Source organism: Coenobita brevimanus, chromosome 80 (genome assembly GCF_032717465.1).
Source record: "Coenobita brevimanus isolate Jiangsu-jjx chromosome 80, ASM3271746v2, whole genome shotgun sequence".
Taxonomy (NCBI): domain Eukaryota; kingdom Metazoa; phylum Arthropoda; class Malacostraca; order Decapoda; family Coenobitidae; genus Coenobita; species Coenobita brevimanus.
The window spans coordinates 40890863-40908089 of record NC_137033.1 but is presented as its reverse complement, the minus strand read 5'-3'; the positions used below and the strand labels follow the sequence as shown (position 1 = coordinate 40908089).

Below are 17227 nucleotides of genomic sequence, written 5' to 3'. Positions count from 1 at the left end.
TACATTTCAAAACTTACTTGGCAAGACCATGATTCAGTCCCAGGTTCGATGTTCCTACTGCTAAGCGATTGTAGCCAGTACTCTAGATGGGATAGAAGGTTTCGCAGCACCCCTTCCGTAGAGATTTATTTTGCATAGTACATATTATAATTCCCATTTATGTTACTTGTGGGTTATTAATATCGATATATTTTGCATCAGTAACATTCAAGAGGATAATTAGTAATACTGTGCGAAATAAATAGCCAAGCAAGAGGTCAAATACACCCAAGTCAATTAGAATACACTTTTTCATGTCCATTTTCTATCTTTCAGGACAGGCCTGGCTATACGTGGTAACCCTCGCCTCCTTCATTATTCCAGCCTCTATCATCTACGCCAGAGATTTACCTCCAAGTAATCTGCTGGTTGATCCGTGAGTATTGTTCTAGGTGAAGACTGGGACTCAGCAAAACATATGTCCATAATCTGGGTGGAAAACGAGGCAACGTGACAGCTGTTCCTCACCAGTTTAGTTATCATATTATAGCTTAACACTTTCCTGCATGTTGTTTTTTTCAATTCAATATAGTCTGGTAACAGTAACATGCATAATAAATCGCTAAGAAAGAGATACGGAAATTTTCAAAGCAACTTACGGTACGAGCCTATGATTCTCTGCCTTAAAGACTTTCGTGCGCTCAATATGCATTAATCCTAAGTTCATCTCTCTCTCTCTCTCTCTCTCTCAGTTACTACTGCCACCATCAATTCCAAATGCATAGCCATCCTTTAATTCCTTTATATCGTTTTTATTATTACATTATTTCAATCTCTGGACGATTCTATCTAGTTTCGGTGAGATTTGTTTAAATTCATGATTTGTCGAAACGATTCCATCCACTTTTTATTGTTTTATGTTATTTTTTGTTTATTTGTTTATTCATTCATTTATTTATTTATTTTTTACTACAGGGGTTAGATATAGCCTTCATTAACCTCTCCAAAACGAGGGTACTCTCCTATCTAGAGCAGAAGATCTGATAATACGAAGCTCAATCATATAAATCAACACAATATTGGTTTGTGGATATTTTTCCATAATTTTCATTGAGTTTTGGAATAAGACAAGGATAGTATTAGAAAACATTCCACCAGCCACCAAATCCCCAAACTTCCAGGTTCCCTTCTGAACAATGAATAGTGTAACAACATCAGACTCCCTCGCATGCCAAATTCTTCATCTTAAGCTAACAAAAATGTAGAACAACATAACCCATCTTAACTAAATCTAACCTAACTAACGCTAACCCAAACTAACATAACTTCACCTACTGTAATCATACTACATGTAAGCTACGCTAAAGTTCCCTTTGGATCTGATGACGTATTTCCATTCCATTTTCGCTACAGTCAGACTATTTTCTTTATCTTTGGAAAGATGACTGGCTGCAAAAGTATAAAAAAACGAAGTCCATCAACCTCTGTGACAAAAAGTCTCCTGTAAACTGAATTGTTTAGAGGTGGCAATATTAAAAAATATATATCACGAGACTCAAACTCTTAGTAATTCACCGAATTTTTGGGAAAGGCTGGCGCTTAAAATGTAAATCCATGGTGTCGAGCCAGTTAGAGAGAGAGAGAGAGAGAGAGAGAGAATATATATATATATATATATATATATATATATATATATATATATATGTGTATAATAAAAAAAATGGCAGCGCAACCCCGCCGGACATCATGGGGAATAATACCTGCTGAGAATAAGGGCAAGCAATAATCTAAAAAACACGTAAAAATATAAACACTGAAATACATAAAATCACACTAAAATCACTATAACACCAAAAAAAAAAAAAAAAAAAAAAAAAAAATAGTTCTAAATCTTATGCGGCAGTCCAGCTACCATCACAAAACTGAGGGTTCCCCCTCCCATACAACAGCCCACCAACCCAAGCACTGACGAAATACGGTACGACCCAACACCCGCTTGGTGCTCAGAGAGGTATTGACGGCGTAAAAACAGTCAGGGGGACCAAACCATCGTCACAATTTTTTTTTTTTAATGTGAGGAAGAAGGAACCAAAGGCCGCGAGCCAACAAAATTGTTTCTTCCAAGAGAAAAACAAAATACAAGAGAGGGCCAAATTCAAGATCCGATCAGTTCGAGATGCCTGGACACACTGCGTTTGAAAGACTGGAGATCATAGGAAGCAGCAAATACAGACAGAGGGAGACAGTTCCAGTGCTGACCTGTTGCATAAATGAACGACTGGGAGTAACAGTTTCTTGCATTAGAGAGTTGGACAGAAAAGGGATGAGAGTTTGCTGCTAGATGGGTGCTACGCGCCAGTCGAAGAGGTGGAGGAATGCATGCAGACAGTTCAGAGGAGCAGTGACCATTGAAGTAGCGATAGAAAAGAGATAAAGATGCAACAGTGCGGCGAAGAAGCAGAGGTTGAAGGGAGTCAGTAAGAGGAGGAGAGTTAATGAGACGAAAAGCCTTTGACTCCACCCTATTGAGTAGAGCTGTATGTGGGGAGCCTCCCCACACATGAGAGTTGTACTCCAAACAGGGGAGGATAAAACCCCTGTATAGAGTCAACAATTGTGCAAGGGTAAAGAAGGAATGGAGTTGGGGGGGGGGGGAGAGCTCCTCATTAAAAATCCATGAGAGAACCAGGTGTGGCCAATTCATAACTGGAATAAAGTAGTCACCCACCGGTGAGACAAGCCTCGGTAAATGAAAGAGCCCACCTCACCACAAAAAGCACGCATCCTTTTAGACCCCATTACGTCTCAGCGGTCTTTTCAACAAAGCTGAATCCGCTCGGCAATAAAAGGTAAAAGTCATGTGCAGGCAGCCAATGCAAAGGAGGATGGAAGCCCACAGAAGCAGGAGGGCGAGCTGATGCTGCCTTAGCCAGCAGATCGGCCCACCCACTCCCGGACACCCCAGCATGAGAAGGAACCCATCAAAAGCCAACATGATGGCCACGACGGCCAAGGAGAAAAAGCCATTCTAAAATTGATAAAACCAGTGGGTGGGATGAATTAAAAGACTTCAATGTAGACAGAGCACTGTGTGAGTCACTAATAATCACAAAGCAGACTGGAGAAAAATAAAAGTAGTTTTGAGAGCATATAAAATCACAGTCAGTTCCACAAGTATATACTGAAGCAATATCAGAAAGGCTACTGCCCTGACTGAAAAAAGAGAAGATGGCACCAGAGCTTACTCCAGTATCAGTCTTTGTGCAGTCAGTATAGAAAGGGACAGAGCCCAAATGAGTAGAGGCATGTTCTATAAAAAGAGAGAGAGAGGTACACCAGTGAGGGAAGTTAGCATTTTTCACCAACATAGGGCCTCCAGAATGTCATATGGGGGAGTAGCAAAAAACCCTCCTTTGGGATCCGATGTGGACAAACTGCCAGTCTTAGAACAGCAAAGACTGTCATAAAAGATCGGACCCTGTAACCAAAAAGCTTTGGGAAACTAGAACGAGTGTCATAAACAGAAGGCAGGGAATCCTGGGAGATCATGGCATAAGGCACTGAATCCAGAAGGGGGGAAGATGATAACAACATCTCATTATCAACGATTGGCAATGTAAATCCAAAGGGAGGGCATCAGCATCCTCCAACAACCTTGAAACAGGGGATGATCTAAATGTCCCAGTTGCTAGATGCACACCAGCACTATGCACAGAATCTAACATCTGGAGACGGCCATCTGTAGCATCCATATTCTAGTTTTGACAGAATGAGAAGGAGGATCTGATGGTCAGCACCCCATCAGGAATGAGCCAAAACCCTTAGAAGACATAAGGCATTGACTTAAGCAACCTTAGCGAACGAATATGAGGAACCCAAGTTAGTTGTCTATCAAAAAGAAGACCCAGACACCGAAATCTTCCATGCAATAGATCTCTATCCATAGAGATACAGGTCAGGGTCTTGCTGAATCCCCAGAAGATGATTGAAATGTATCGTCGCTGTCTTTGTACAAGAAAAACGGAAACCATGAGACTCAGCCCACAAAGAAACTCTCTTAACCCTTTGAGATTTTCGGCTGTTCACCAATTGTGTCTGTGCGAGATTCAGCTGGGCGCACATGGTGCGCACTGTCGCGCAGCGATAATAGTACTTAATCGGCCATTGTACACCAGCTTTATATGGTAGATTAATGAATATGGTACCGTTTTAAAGCTGCATAGTTGATCTTTATCGTAGTATGGTTGAAAAATGTAAATACGATAGGTTAAAGGCCAGTAGGACGAGTAGAAGTTAGCCGAAAAGAAAAAATCGCACACCCTTCCGTAGAATAATATTTGTGAAAAAAATAGTATTAGAGTTACGTGAAATATGATAGCACCATGTCAGTCTACAGTAAATATGTTTCAATTGATATATAGGTTATGGCAATTTATATTAGTTTTCACAGAAAAATGAAAGCTCTCCCTGCCATGCTGGCAAATATCCATGTTGGTAATACCGATATTACTCATGGTAAAAACCTATTAAATATGCATATCTATCTGATGTACTCGTCACTGTAAAAACAAATAGTTGGAAAAAGATAAACAGGATAGTGTATGTGGAACAAGGGCAGACAGGTAATGGAAAACATGCACAAAAAAATTGTTTAGTATGACTCGAATTCGAGTCAGCCGAATCTCAACGGTTGAATTTACGATGATGCGAAATCGCGTCGTCGGAATCTCAGAGGGTTAAGAGCCAGCTGCAACTTCCTCTCCATTAGAGACATTCTAGATGCAGTGATGGAAAATAAGTCATCTACATATAGTGAGTCACATACACCATCTCGAAGTACATTTATTACACTGTCGATGGCCACAGCAAAGAGAGTAACACTAAAGACACTCCCCTGTGGAACCTCATCTATAAGTGCATGGGCATTAGAAAGCACCCCCACCCCCCCACCCTTCATCCTTAAAAAACGTTTTGATAAAAACTGCTGAATAAAAATAGGCAAATGCCCACAAAGACCATACTCGTGAAGAGAAAGTAAAATGCCATGATGCCAGGCAGTGTCGTATGCATTGTCCAGATCAAAGAAGACCGTGACCTAGTGCTGGTTAGTGGAGAAAGCCTCACAGACAGATGATTCCAAGGACAGTATGGCATTAGAGGTAGATCGCAATTTACGAAAACCGTACTGGACAGGGGATAAGAAGACACCTTCTCTAAAAACCACATAAACCAACCACTGACCATCTTTTCCAAAACCTTACACATAACAAAAGTCAGACAAATGGACCAATAATCATCGGCTTTCGTTGGTTCTTACCTGGCTTGGAGATAGGGATAACTACAGCAACACCCCAACAAGCCGAAAACTCACCAGTACATTAAATCAAATTAAAAACTAACAGCAAAAACGAAAGGGACTTATCAGACAAGTGATGTAAAAACCATAAGGAATATCATTAGAAAGAGATGAGGAATCATGGCAATATGACAGAGCTGCCTGGCATTCAGAAATTGAAAAGGGGACATTATAAGACTCCCTCAGAAGAGGCAAAACTGAGACAACGTGACTCCAGGCGCCGATGGTGGCATGCCGAGGGCGAATCTGTATCCTTCTGTGACCCACTGGTAAAATGATCAACACGCAACTCTGCAACAGAAAAAGGCTAAGCCAAAGTTTCACCTGCTGCAGATAAAACAGGAGGGGAAAGAATGGTAAATTTTCCAGAAATTTTCCTAACCCAGTTCAACACCTGAGTGAGGAAAGTCTTCAAATTGATGGATGAAACATAACCCCTCCATGCTGAACGTCTGGCCTCCTTTAAAACCTGCCGAATATGAGCTCGTGCCCTCCAATATGCCACCATATATTGAGGATCCCCACGGTGGCGGCTAAGATGAGAGAAGGTCACTCACTTAGCTCTCACTGTGGAACTGCACTCAGGGCTCCACCAAGGATCTGGTAGGTTATAAAACTGACCCCTCCTTCTTCAACCAGATGAAAGGGACATTAAGTGCATGACATCAGTGAAATAAGACACCGCCTCGGTAATACAGCCAAAATAATTGACAGAATGGGCAACGGAATTTAATTCCATGAGAAGTGTCCAATTAGCCTTATTCGGACACCAGTGAGGAAGACGAGGCTGAGGTCCACCCTCAGCAACAGTTAAAAGTAATGGGAAATGGTTGCTGTCATATTTGTCTGGCAATATATCCCATTTAAAATCTAAAAGAGCATCAGCAGAACACAGGGACAAATCAATAGCATTAAAAGTCCCAGTATGGCTATGGAAATAGGTCATCTCATTGGAATTTAAAACACCAAACTCCTCATCCTCCATTAAGGAAGCCAGCATAACAGTCAATTTGCCCTTGGGGAAAATCGCCAAAACACCCCCGAATTGAGGTTGTGGGAGGTAGCCTACCCTGCCTGAAACAACTGCGGTCTTAAGGGGTTAAGGAAGCCAGCATAAGACGCTGAGGGTTGGCTTCACTGTCAACTCACACTTAATGATATCCTCTTGTAAAATAAAGAGAGAAGGAAGGCTGTGAAGGCGTTACCGATCCATCTTTTTTGCCAATAGTGGTAGAAGGACGGTAAAGACTATCAGCAGTCACAAAAACACCTGGACAGCAACAACCTGCAGGGAAGTGGAAAAGTCCAGATGCTCATGCATACAGGAGAAAATTATGCAACAAGATGACACAGTTCCTCCCAGCTGGCATGTAAACCCCAATAATTCCTCTGAATGACAGAACCCATATTGGAGGGATCAGGAAAAAGTGGAGGACTGTAAAGCTCCCGACAAACGAGTAGGATTGGATTAATGCTTAGGAAGGCCCTTAGAGAGACAGCCCAGCTCCAGAAACCCGCACCCTGTGTCAAAAATCTGAAGGCAAACCTGAGGACAAGGAAGATGACAGTTTTACAACACTCCTCCTCTGAGGCAGAACAGATGCTTGGAAGGTGACTTGCAGGCACCTCTGGGTGAAGTAGAACGGCCAATGTCACCACCAGAAGCCCCAGAAGTAGAAGTAGAGTCCACAGGACCAGAACCCTGTGAGGATGATATCGTATGCAGTAGAACTGAAGCACCAACAATCTGGGCAACACCATCGCTATGTGGGGACTGGACCACAGGCGAACTACCAACTTCAGCCTCCATCTTGCTAGACTCAAGAGACTCCAGGGCAAAGGGGACAGCAGTGAGGTCGACACAAGCTTCCACAAGAGAGATTTAAGTGGATGGTCTTCAGGCTCAGAGGACTCTGAAGAGTCATGGTTACGTTTGCCAGGTAGAATGTAAATTTGGCTGGACAAGGCAGGACATCGAGACATGTCAACGTGGATATCCGCCGCCACCACGAAAGAAAGCAAACTTGGAGCTGCTGAAGTGGGAACAGAAGCAGTCAGAGAAGAGGGTGTGCGAACACCAGACTCAGAAACAGTACTAACCCCTGGGACAGCATCCAGCAAATCAACAGATGGAGAGGCGGGCACAGGAATGGGTTGAGTAGCTTCTGAAATCAATGACGGCACACAGGCATTCCAGATAGGGCAGAAGCATGAGTAACCCTAGGCTGGAAGAAGCATCTTGGCTCTCCTCATTGCTTCAGGAAATGAAGCCTTCTCATGTGTACCTTCTCTAGGTAGCAGTGAGGAGAGTTTCGAGATGATACAGCATGGGGAAACATAACAGTGATAGCATTCAACCCCTAGGATACGCAATTTGACCGTACCAGCGTGAATTTCTGTATATTGTGCCGATTTTTCGACTCTTACAGAAGTAAAAAGTGTTATGCCCCAGGTTTAGAGCCTGAATTTACACACGTTATGCCGCAAACCAGAGCACTTTAGACCAACTGGTTCATGAACTGTAGTCTGTCAAAGTTGAAAAAGTTAATCTTCCAGGAGCGACGACTCCAGTTTTCTATGCACTCCCACCCTATTCCTCCCTCATTCCTCCTCTCCCATGACCTTCCTCACCCACTCCTATCACCCCCCCCTCTCTTCCTCCCCTCCCCCTACCCCCCCTACCCCTACTCCCCCTTCAGAGTATTCAGCTCAATTTTTTTCAGAAAATAGCATGCAAAAAATTTTGTTGGTGTTCCTCACTCACTCCCAACACCCTTCCCTCCCAACATTTCTCCCCTCCCCACCTTCCCTCCCCCCCGTTCCCTTCCCTCATTGCTGTGTAGCTGTCAAAATTAAAAAAAAAAAGAGAGAGAGAGAGAACAAAAGCATGCAAAATCTTTTTCTTGGTGTTACACACTCCAGCACCCACTCCCTCTCACCCCTCTCCCCTCACCTTAGAGCTGTCAAATCAAGTAGCTGTAAGAATTTCAAGGGGAAAAAAAAGCTAAAGCATGCAAAATAATGATACTGGTGTACGAGAAAGACAAACACACAAATACACAATTTATTATTATAAAAAACTGACATTATAACATTTACAGGAAACATTACGGTACACACACGGAGATTCATTAAAAAAAAAAAATGAAAAAAACATACGTTCTGTGTTTCGTGCGTCGGTGTATACAATTACACAAAACAATAATCTGGTACTGAATGAAAAAACGCAACATGAATAGTAACAATGACGTATAATACTCTAGGGGTGCGGGGAGTTGTAAGCGGACGGCATACTACAGGGGGTGGGGGTTGGGGGTGGGGAGGGGAGAGGCCTGGAGAGGTGGTATGTTGGTATAGAGGTGGGAGACAGAGACCACATGACAAAGAGGACAGACAGAGAGGCAGTACAGAGGTGTGGAGGGTGGGTAAGGGGGTTATAACCCTCCCCAGGGAGACAGGGAGGGGGGGAAAGGGGAGGGGGAACAGGCGCCGATTGTGGGGGCGGGAGCAGAAGGCGGTCAAAGTCGAGGGAGGGGGAGAGGGAACAAAGGTATTGGGGTAGAGGAAGGAGGCGAGAGGGCGATGTGAAATCACCCTCCCACCATGGGTACGGGCTCGGATCCTCCCTCCTCCCTACTCAGGGCTTACTTCGCATTGGTTTGCATCGATATGCATCACAATCGGGCCGAAGCCTAGTGTCAGCAGTTTTTCCCAAAAGCCTCTTCATCAATCACATTCGGTATCTTGCGTAATCCTGAAAAAAGATCAATCGATTCTGTTAGCACTTAAGGGGTTAAGGGGTCCTGGACAGTCACCCATATGGCTTGGTCCACCACAGGTGACACAGAAACCAAGAAGGCCAGCCTGTTCACGACAGAAAAGTGGCTAACATGTTCATACTCTTGACAGTGCAAACATTGCACTGGGGATGGCACGTACACCTTCACAGGAGGTGACAGCCAAACGAGTTTCACAGAAGCAGGCAATGCTAACTTATCAAATATCAGGAACAAGATCGGAGCTGGGGTCAGAATACTATTTACTGTATTTTCTTCTGCAGGTGCTCAACAGTCACCACACCAGAAGATCGCAGTCCCTCCAACAACCATGCCACTAAGTATAGGAGGAGGAGGTCGCTGGCAAAAATGATACCCTTACGTCAGTTAAATGTAGCATGATAAGTGCATGGAATACCTTTACCAGAAACAGAGGTCACAGTCAGAAATCAAGAGCTCTCTTCTGGGGAGGACCCTCAGCAAGAATGCTTCCATCCCCTTGGAAAGAGGTTTTAGGTTCTCTTCCACAAGCATAAACAATTGCAAGGTGCAAATAAATATATCAGTATCTAACACTGGCCCACACACTGCGGATTTCTGCACTAGATACTTCACATATGAATCAGGCACTGTTTCGTCTGGGTCTAACCCCAGAACCGCATCATCCCAACATGAACGCCTGTCATAGTTGGAGCTGGGGCAAAGGAGGGCCGTTTCCAGGGGTCTTGTAAGACTTTAGTGTCAAGAAGAGAGAAAGAGTCTGAATAATGTCCGGGGACAGGTGCAGAGTCATCAACAACATTTGTGCCCATTAATGCTGAAGATCAACTTCACACTCCCACCCCTCCATCCACATGGAGCCCAACAAGGGGAGGCCATATGCCAATGATAACACCATTGGTGACCCCAGAAGTAGTTAGGGAGTACATGCAGGTAACCACCTCATGACCTAGACAAGAGTGAAACCAGGATAATAGGAACCATTGGTTTCTGTCGCTTAGCCAGCTACCTATCCAATTCCTAATTTTTTCATTGATATCTAGTAATCTCACCTTTCTCACTGACTTGTTATGTAGTACTTTTTAAAGGACTTTCTGGCAATCTCAAGAGAGTATATTTGGGGACCTAGTGTCATCATTTATTCTAAAAATTTAAAAATAAAACTCATCAAAGCCTCATTAGTCGGTTCCCCCAAACTTCTCCGTTCTGAACCTATCAGGGTGACCGATGGCACTTTGATAGGGCAGATTGGGATGGATTTAGAAATTACTGTATCTTGCTGACATTCCACGGCAGTCTTTCTTCTCTAGTGAAATCATTTCTACCTACTTCCACATTAATGACTTAATTCAAACTGGTATGGAATTGTTCATACCCAGTCAACAGGTCACTAAAAGAAAGACTCCCCTAAATGGTTTTATAACAATTGTGCCAAAGCAAGGACCCAAAAGTCATTAGTATATAACGCTCAACAACTGAATCGCTCAGTCAATGCAAAATTGCTAGAAACCATCCAAAAGCAGTAATAAATGTCGCTAAATCAAACTTTCTGCACTATTAAACAATCCTAAGGACAATAGAATATTCTGGTCAGCTCTCAATTCCTTCAATAATAACTTTAACATGTCATTATCTAGTTCCCCACTAAATTCTTCAGATGGTAACATTACAAGTGACCTGCGTGGTAGAGCGAATATCCATGCCAGTACATTTGCCAGATATTATACCTTAATGGAAGTCATCCAGAACGTCCCTGTACTAGAACTTGACTCTCCCGAAATTACTTCACGTAGAATAGAGACTAGATACATAAAGTCCATCCTAGACAACTTTCCAGCCAACAAAGCTCCAGGTCAAGATGGAATTCCTCCTATTGTTAAAAAAAAAAAAGTACTCCCCAGAACATGTCTCTGTTCTAGATAAATTATTCACACCAATCACACGTACTTCTTCATGCTCTAATTCTTGGAAAGAAACAATATCAACCCAATTCCGAAGAAACTAAGTTCCTCTGACCCCTCTGATTAAAGACCAATAGCTATCACGTCTCCTATTGGTTAAGTATTTGAGATTGTAATTAATAAGCACTTGGTTAAACGCCTTGAATCCAACATCTTAATTAGTGATAGACAGGATGGTTACCAGCACGAAGGATCCACAACTGATATACTCAATCTCCTGACTCATACCATCCATCAATCAATCAAGTGACCAAGATGGAGAAACTCATGCACTAGGCCTTGATATTTCTAAAGCTTTTGACAGAGTGTGGCACCATTCCCTGCTATCCAAACTCCCTTGCTATGGACTTAAGTCTTTTGCTCCTCTGATTTCCTTACATCTCAGCAACAGAAAGATGGGAGTAAAAATAGATGATGTATATTCCAATTTTCACTCAATTAATGCTAGTGTGCCACAAGGATCCGTTCTGGCTCCAACCCCATTCCTAATTCATATTAAGGATCTCTTATCTGTCAGCCATAATCCCATCGATTCATATGTAGATGACTCAACACCCCACAGTTCATTCACATTTAAACATCCACTCCCATAGTATAATATCTTTAACTCACAACTCAGTAAAGCCACCTACATAAATCAGGACTTATCTAAGATCACTGAATGGGGACAAAATAACCTTGTCTCATTTCTATCTATCTATCTATCTATTGCCAGACGCCTCAATCCCGTTCGGGGTGGCCACAAACAAATCGTCTCCACGTCGCCCTGTCCCCCGCCATTTCACTGCCCCGCTCCCAACTCACACCCCCCTCTCTCATATACCTCTCCACCCCATCCCTCCATCTCATCCTCGGCTTCCCCCTCCCTCTTCCCCCCTCCACCTCGCTCACATACACTCTCTTCGTCAGTCTTTCACCGTCCATCCTCTCCATATGCAGTTTACTAAAAAACAGGTATTGCCAGATTCCTATATTACCTTCAGCGCTACTAATGTTCCTATCTCTAAAGTATTGAAATTCTTGGTGTTTCACTTAACAATGTCCTTAGAAGGACCCCTCATGTCAGATCGCTTGCAAAAACCACATCAAAGAAACTTGGATTATTGTACAGACTCCATAACTTCATCACTGACGAGCAGTTAGCTATAATTTATAGGAGCCATGTGCGCCCTCAGCTGGAATATTTCTCACCCGTGTGAAATAGATGTGGGAAGGCTGCACTAAAGCAACTAAACCGATTTCAGAACAAAGCCGTTAGAATTATCAATAATCCTGCTATTACAAATAAACTACCTCCCCTCCAGTTAAGAAGGAATGTTGCCTCCTTTGCATTATTTTACATATACTTTTTATGGTAAATGCTCAGACGAAGTTGCATCCATAGTGCAACCTCTCCATACCTTCCCCTGCGCTACAGGGGTATCTGGTAGCGCTCATGACTAGAATGTCACACAGTTATATTGCAGAAACTCTGCCTATCAGAATTCTTTTATTTTCCTACCTGCATCTTTATGGAATTCGCTTCCCAGAGTTGTTTCCCCCCAAACTTCAACCCACAGCTGTCAAAATCCAACTGTTCAAGATTTTTTTGGAATGGAGGACACTAGTAAGCTGGTGTATGGATTTTTTTTTTTACTTATTTGTTTTCCTTCCTCCGTTCTGTTACTTAAAAAAAAAAAAAATGTGATACATGACCTTCGAGCCGTAAAGACATTTTGGCTGTTCCTAAGTCCCTTTTCAATTTCAAGTTCAACTCTCCTACCTCTGATTAATGGTTAAGGTATTTTTCCCAAGACAGACATTAAGCTAACTGGCCTTTAGTTCCCTGGTTAATATCTACCGTCTTTTTTGTATATACGAGTTACACAGACCGGTTTCCATTCTTCCGGAATATTTTCTTGCTGTAGAGATTTATTAAAAATAAATATAGAGGGATCACACACTGCATCCATCATACCTCATAATAATTTAGAGTGAAAATTGTATATGCCAGAGGTTTTCTTACTATTTGTTTTACTGTTTTTATTTTACTTAACTACTGTAATTACGGAGCACCAATCGGATTAAGCCGGTGAAGGTTTTTATCCAAGGGATGGTTGAGGTTTATTACCCACGTAATGCCACTCAGGGATGAGTGAGGCTGGTCATTCTCATCTTAAATGTCAGGACCATCTTGCCTAGCCCCTGGCTCCCACGCTGCTCATGGGGAACGTAGGATTGGATGATGATGATGAATTACTGCTAATATGCATAGTATTCAGTATAATGTGGTTTATCTGCCTTTGCTCTTTGATGATGTCACGGGCGTCTTTTGTGACGACTGAACAGAAAATATACTTTAGACTAAAAGAAAATTTCTTTATCACTCGAGATGAGGGCACCATCGCAGCTAATAAGTGAACTCAAACCGGTCTTAATTAGTTTATTGGCGTTCATGCATCCATAAAAGACAATAAGCTCTGCTGAACTCGTTTTAGGTATATTGATTTCAAATTACAGTTTAGCTGTCCTAATTACTTTTATTTTTTTCTTCTGTTCTTCTATTGTCTTGTGACATATTCCCTGGTTTGACATTTAAGTAAAGTGCGGAGACGATTCCCTTCTATAATACCTCTGCAAGTATATGTATAAAGCTACATTTTTTTCTTTACATCTTTCCTGCATTAATTTCAATGAGAGAGAGAGAGAGAGAGAGAGAGAGAGAGAGAGAGAGAGACAGAGACAGAGAGAGAGAGAGACAGAAACAGAGAGAGAGAGAGAGAGAGAGAGAGAGAGATTTACTGTATCCCCGACATTATTCATTTTTCAGGAAAGGGTACGATTTCTTCAAGTACGTGTATGTCACGCCATGGTGTCGTGCTGGACCCTGGGTGGCTGGTATATGGCTAGGCTACATACTGCACAATCAGGGCAACCGGAAGGTCAAAATGAGTCCTGTAAGTACAATCTGTTTTTCTTCCACACCCCCTTTCCTTTCCCATTCCGTAGGGCGATTTCTCGTGAGCTGTGGGGATGGCTCACTCAGCATTACCATTCCCTATCCAGCATAATTTATCCATTTCCTACTCCCACCTCTACATTGACGCCCTCACCAGCACACTCAGCTGTCCTCGCCACACATGCTGGCAAGATACCGCCAGGTGAGTCCCTAGTGGATGGCTGTTTACGAACCACCCTGTATTTATGCACGGAAGTTTGTACAGTATATATAAGCAGGGCTTTTGAACAGTGAGTGACGCATGCTTCCCCTGCACCTCACTGTGAAAAATGGAAAGAATAATCCATACCACTTCCACTTTAAACCAGCCTAAAACTGCTAGCTCTCTGTCTTGAATACTAAGGTGTATCAAAAGATTAGCACTAGAATTTCGTGTTTGTTACGAAGAAAAGATATGAAAAGAGTACTGGGTCACAGTAAAGCTTTTTTTTTTCTTTTTTTAATGCCACTCAACTGCTTGAAATAAGCTGCAAGAAGAGGGAACTCTGGGCCAAGTGAAAGGTAATGAGCTATAGTTGTAGGTTGGGGCACCTGTCATTTACCCGCTTTAAATTAGTGCGAACTTCAGATGAATCTGCATTGAGTGACACTCCAAATGATGTCCTGTAGCCCAGGAAACATTTTACTATGTTGGATGACATCCACATAAAAAATGGAAGAGTAATGGTGAATTGAGTTAGGGTCCTCCATCCAGATGGGACATGTATATGAACATCCGTGGAGGGTGAACGATTAATGCTCACATAATGCCACTCAGGGACGAGTGAGGCTGGTCACTCTCGTCCTAAATGAAGAAACTGAGTATCATAGCCCAGGGGTCCCAAAGGTCCTCATGGGATAAAAAAGGGTAGGATGATTAATAGATTTTCCCCAGCTAATAATATTAAAAAAATACCTGTGTAATAAGTAAAAACTTGTGTATATTATACTTACCGTTACCCGGACGTGTTATTAGGGTAGACTGGTAGGTAGCTGGGTAATAAGTGCATATTGCAGAGAATCGTTGCCACTGGTGATGGTATCATAGAGTATGGTAGATTTCTGCTGCGGCCAAATGTAGATAATAGTCGTAACTAGGAGTTGGGTTGTAACCGTAGATTGACAAGGCACCATTGTCACCATTAACGTGGGCTGCTGCCAATATAAAGCCGTCAGGCGTTGGGTAGCTCGTTGTGGGTTTTATCTTGAGGTAGGTATTTCTCTGTCTCACTTGCCGCGCTGTCTATCTTATATCGTAAGTGAAGGTGAGGTATAGGCACCCTGGGGTTAAGGGGTTTTTATTGTGACACAGGTATGTGATGGACAGAATGACGTGATCCACGTACTGTCAGCGTGACGGCGAACCTCCTGCCCTATCCTATCTCCTAAGCTTATTTCTCTCGTCTCCAATCCCCTTTTGCCTTCTCTGGTTCTCTCCTATCTCCTTCTGACTCCTACGCCTGATTTCTTATAATGTATACTGATTAGTTTCTGGCTGGGTGATGTGTGTGTGTGTGTGTGTGTGTGTGTGTGTGTGTGTGTGTGTGTGCGTGTGTGTGTGTGCGTGTGTGTACTGTAGTTTATGGTACATTTGTCACGTGAGCTACTTGGGTTTTCATCAGTTACCTCATGTGTTTTATACATCATGAGAATCTTGATCGTCTGGTATGAATACATATTGTGTTATGACATATTAATGCCTATACATTGCTCGGTCACACCAAACAGTCGTACCTACGACCTATCTTAATATTACAAGATACACAGTACATTAAAATGGGTTACGTTGCTATTTATCTACTTGTAAATACATGATATTTGATATGAATCGTAAAATTGAGTAAAGTATCATGATTGAAGGAACACAGAAATAATGTAGTAACATAATTGCAATATAATCGTACATTTATAATATATATATATATATATATATATATATATATATATATATATATATATATATATATACAATAGAAATGCAATAGCAATGTCTACAGTAGTCATTTGTATCAAAGATCGGCCATATGTGTTGTGCTTGCTATCTGTTTTTATGAGACATAATTACATAACAAAAATGGATGCACGTATATTTAAGTTGTGCAGATTATATTAAGATTAATACTACTGTATATGTAACCCCATATTTTGTAACTTTATATAAACTATATATACAACATTAATAATATTTACTCAGGTGGTCTCACTTGTAAGGCATAGCCTTCGAAAATTTTTTCCAAGTTCTCAGTCCTAGCCTGCATTCTGCACATAGCCATTATCAATATAGCAAGTATGATGGAGAAAATTATAAGGCTGACTGGAGCTGGGCGATAAACCTAATGTGGATTGAACATTATCCAACTAGATTACTCCCATGGTTGCACTGATCGATTGATCAGTAGCATGGTTTCAAACTTGGCTGAAGTCAACTTAATATATGTAGCCTACTCATATTTAAATTCATCGTAGGTGATGGTTGGAAGTACTTATGTGTGTGACTGAGAATGGCATTGTGATTTTTGTTAGGTAAGGTGGACATTGAAGGCGTTAGTACTAAGTAGTACTCCGGTGATATGTATAAACCACATGCTGATGTATGGGTTGGAGGTGTGTCTGGGCAAGTTACAGAAACCGATGTATATTGAGTAAAGTAGAAAGACTGTGAATGTCCAGTGCATTGATGATGGATCAGTTTATGTGGAGCAGATGCGAAATTGCAATGATGATGGAAGTTGTGACTCTTTAAGATAGCCATTTCACAAGGGAGTGTTTCAGGTGGCTGAAACGTGAAAATATACGCAGGAGAAAGGTGAAATGCATGCATTGATGTGCGACATTTATGCTCAATTGTTTTTTCACTTGCGAAAGTGACAGCGTCCGGTTTCTTGGAGACCATAATGTCGTCTATTTTGGTGTTGATGGTGACTAATGAGTCATCGTTTTTAGAGGGAAAAGGGTATAATTGATAGACCATGAAAAAATTAATCTGTTATGAATGGCACATGAACTACCACTGATGTTTGTGTAAGTGTGGCTTCTAAGTATGGATAATATAATGTTAAGAGGCTGGATTGCTAGTTAGACTGTGCTGGAGAACTCCCGACGTTTCTCGTAGTTCCGTTACGAGTCTGAATTGCCAGATAGCCTGCTGTTTGTGAGTGTAGTTATTTTGTAAGTGTAC

At 42.0% G+C, this 17227-nt stretch overlaps 1 protein-coding gene across 1 annotated transcript in view; it reads left to right on the top strand.

Moving 5' to 3' along the window:
- The window catches only part of LOC145409342 (nose resistant to fluoxetine protein 6-like), a 141224-nt gene that overhangs the window by 84996 nt on the left and 39001 nt on the right, over positions 1–17227 (top strand). The window contains exons 12-13 of the mRNA XM_080279813.1: positions 316–415; positions 13882–14008. Of these exons, the coding sequence (XP_080135939.1) occupies positions 316–415; positions 13882–14008 (227 nt within the window). The remainder of the gene's footprint in view (positions 1–315; positions 416–13881; positions 14009–17227) is intronic.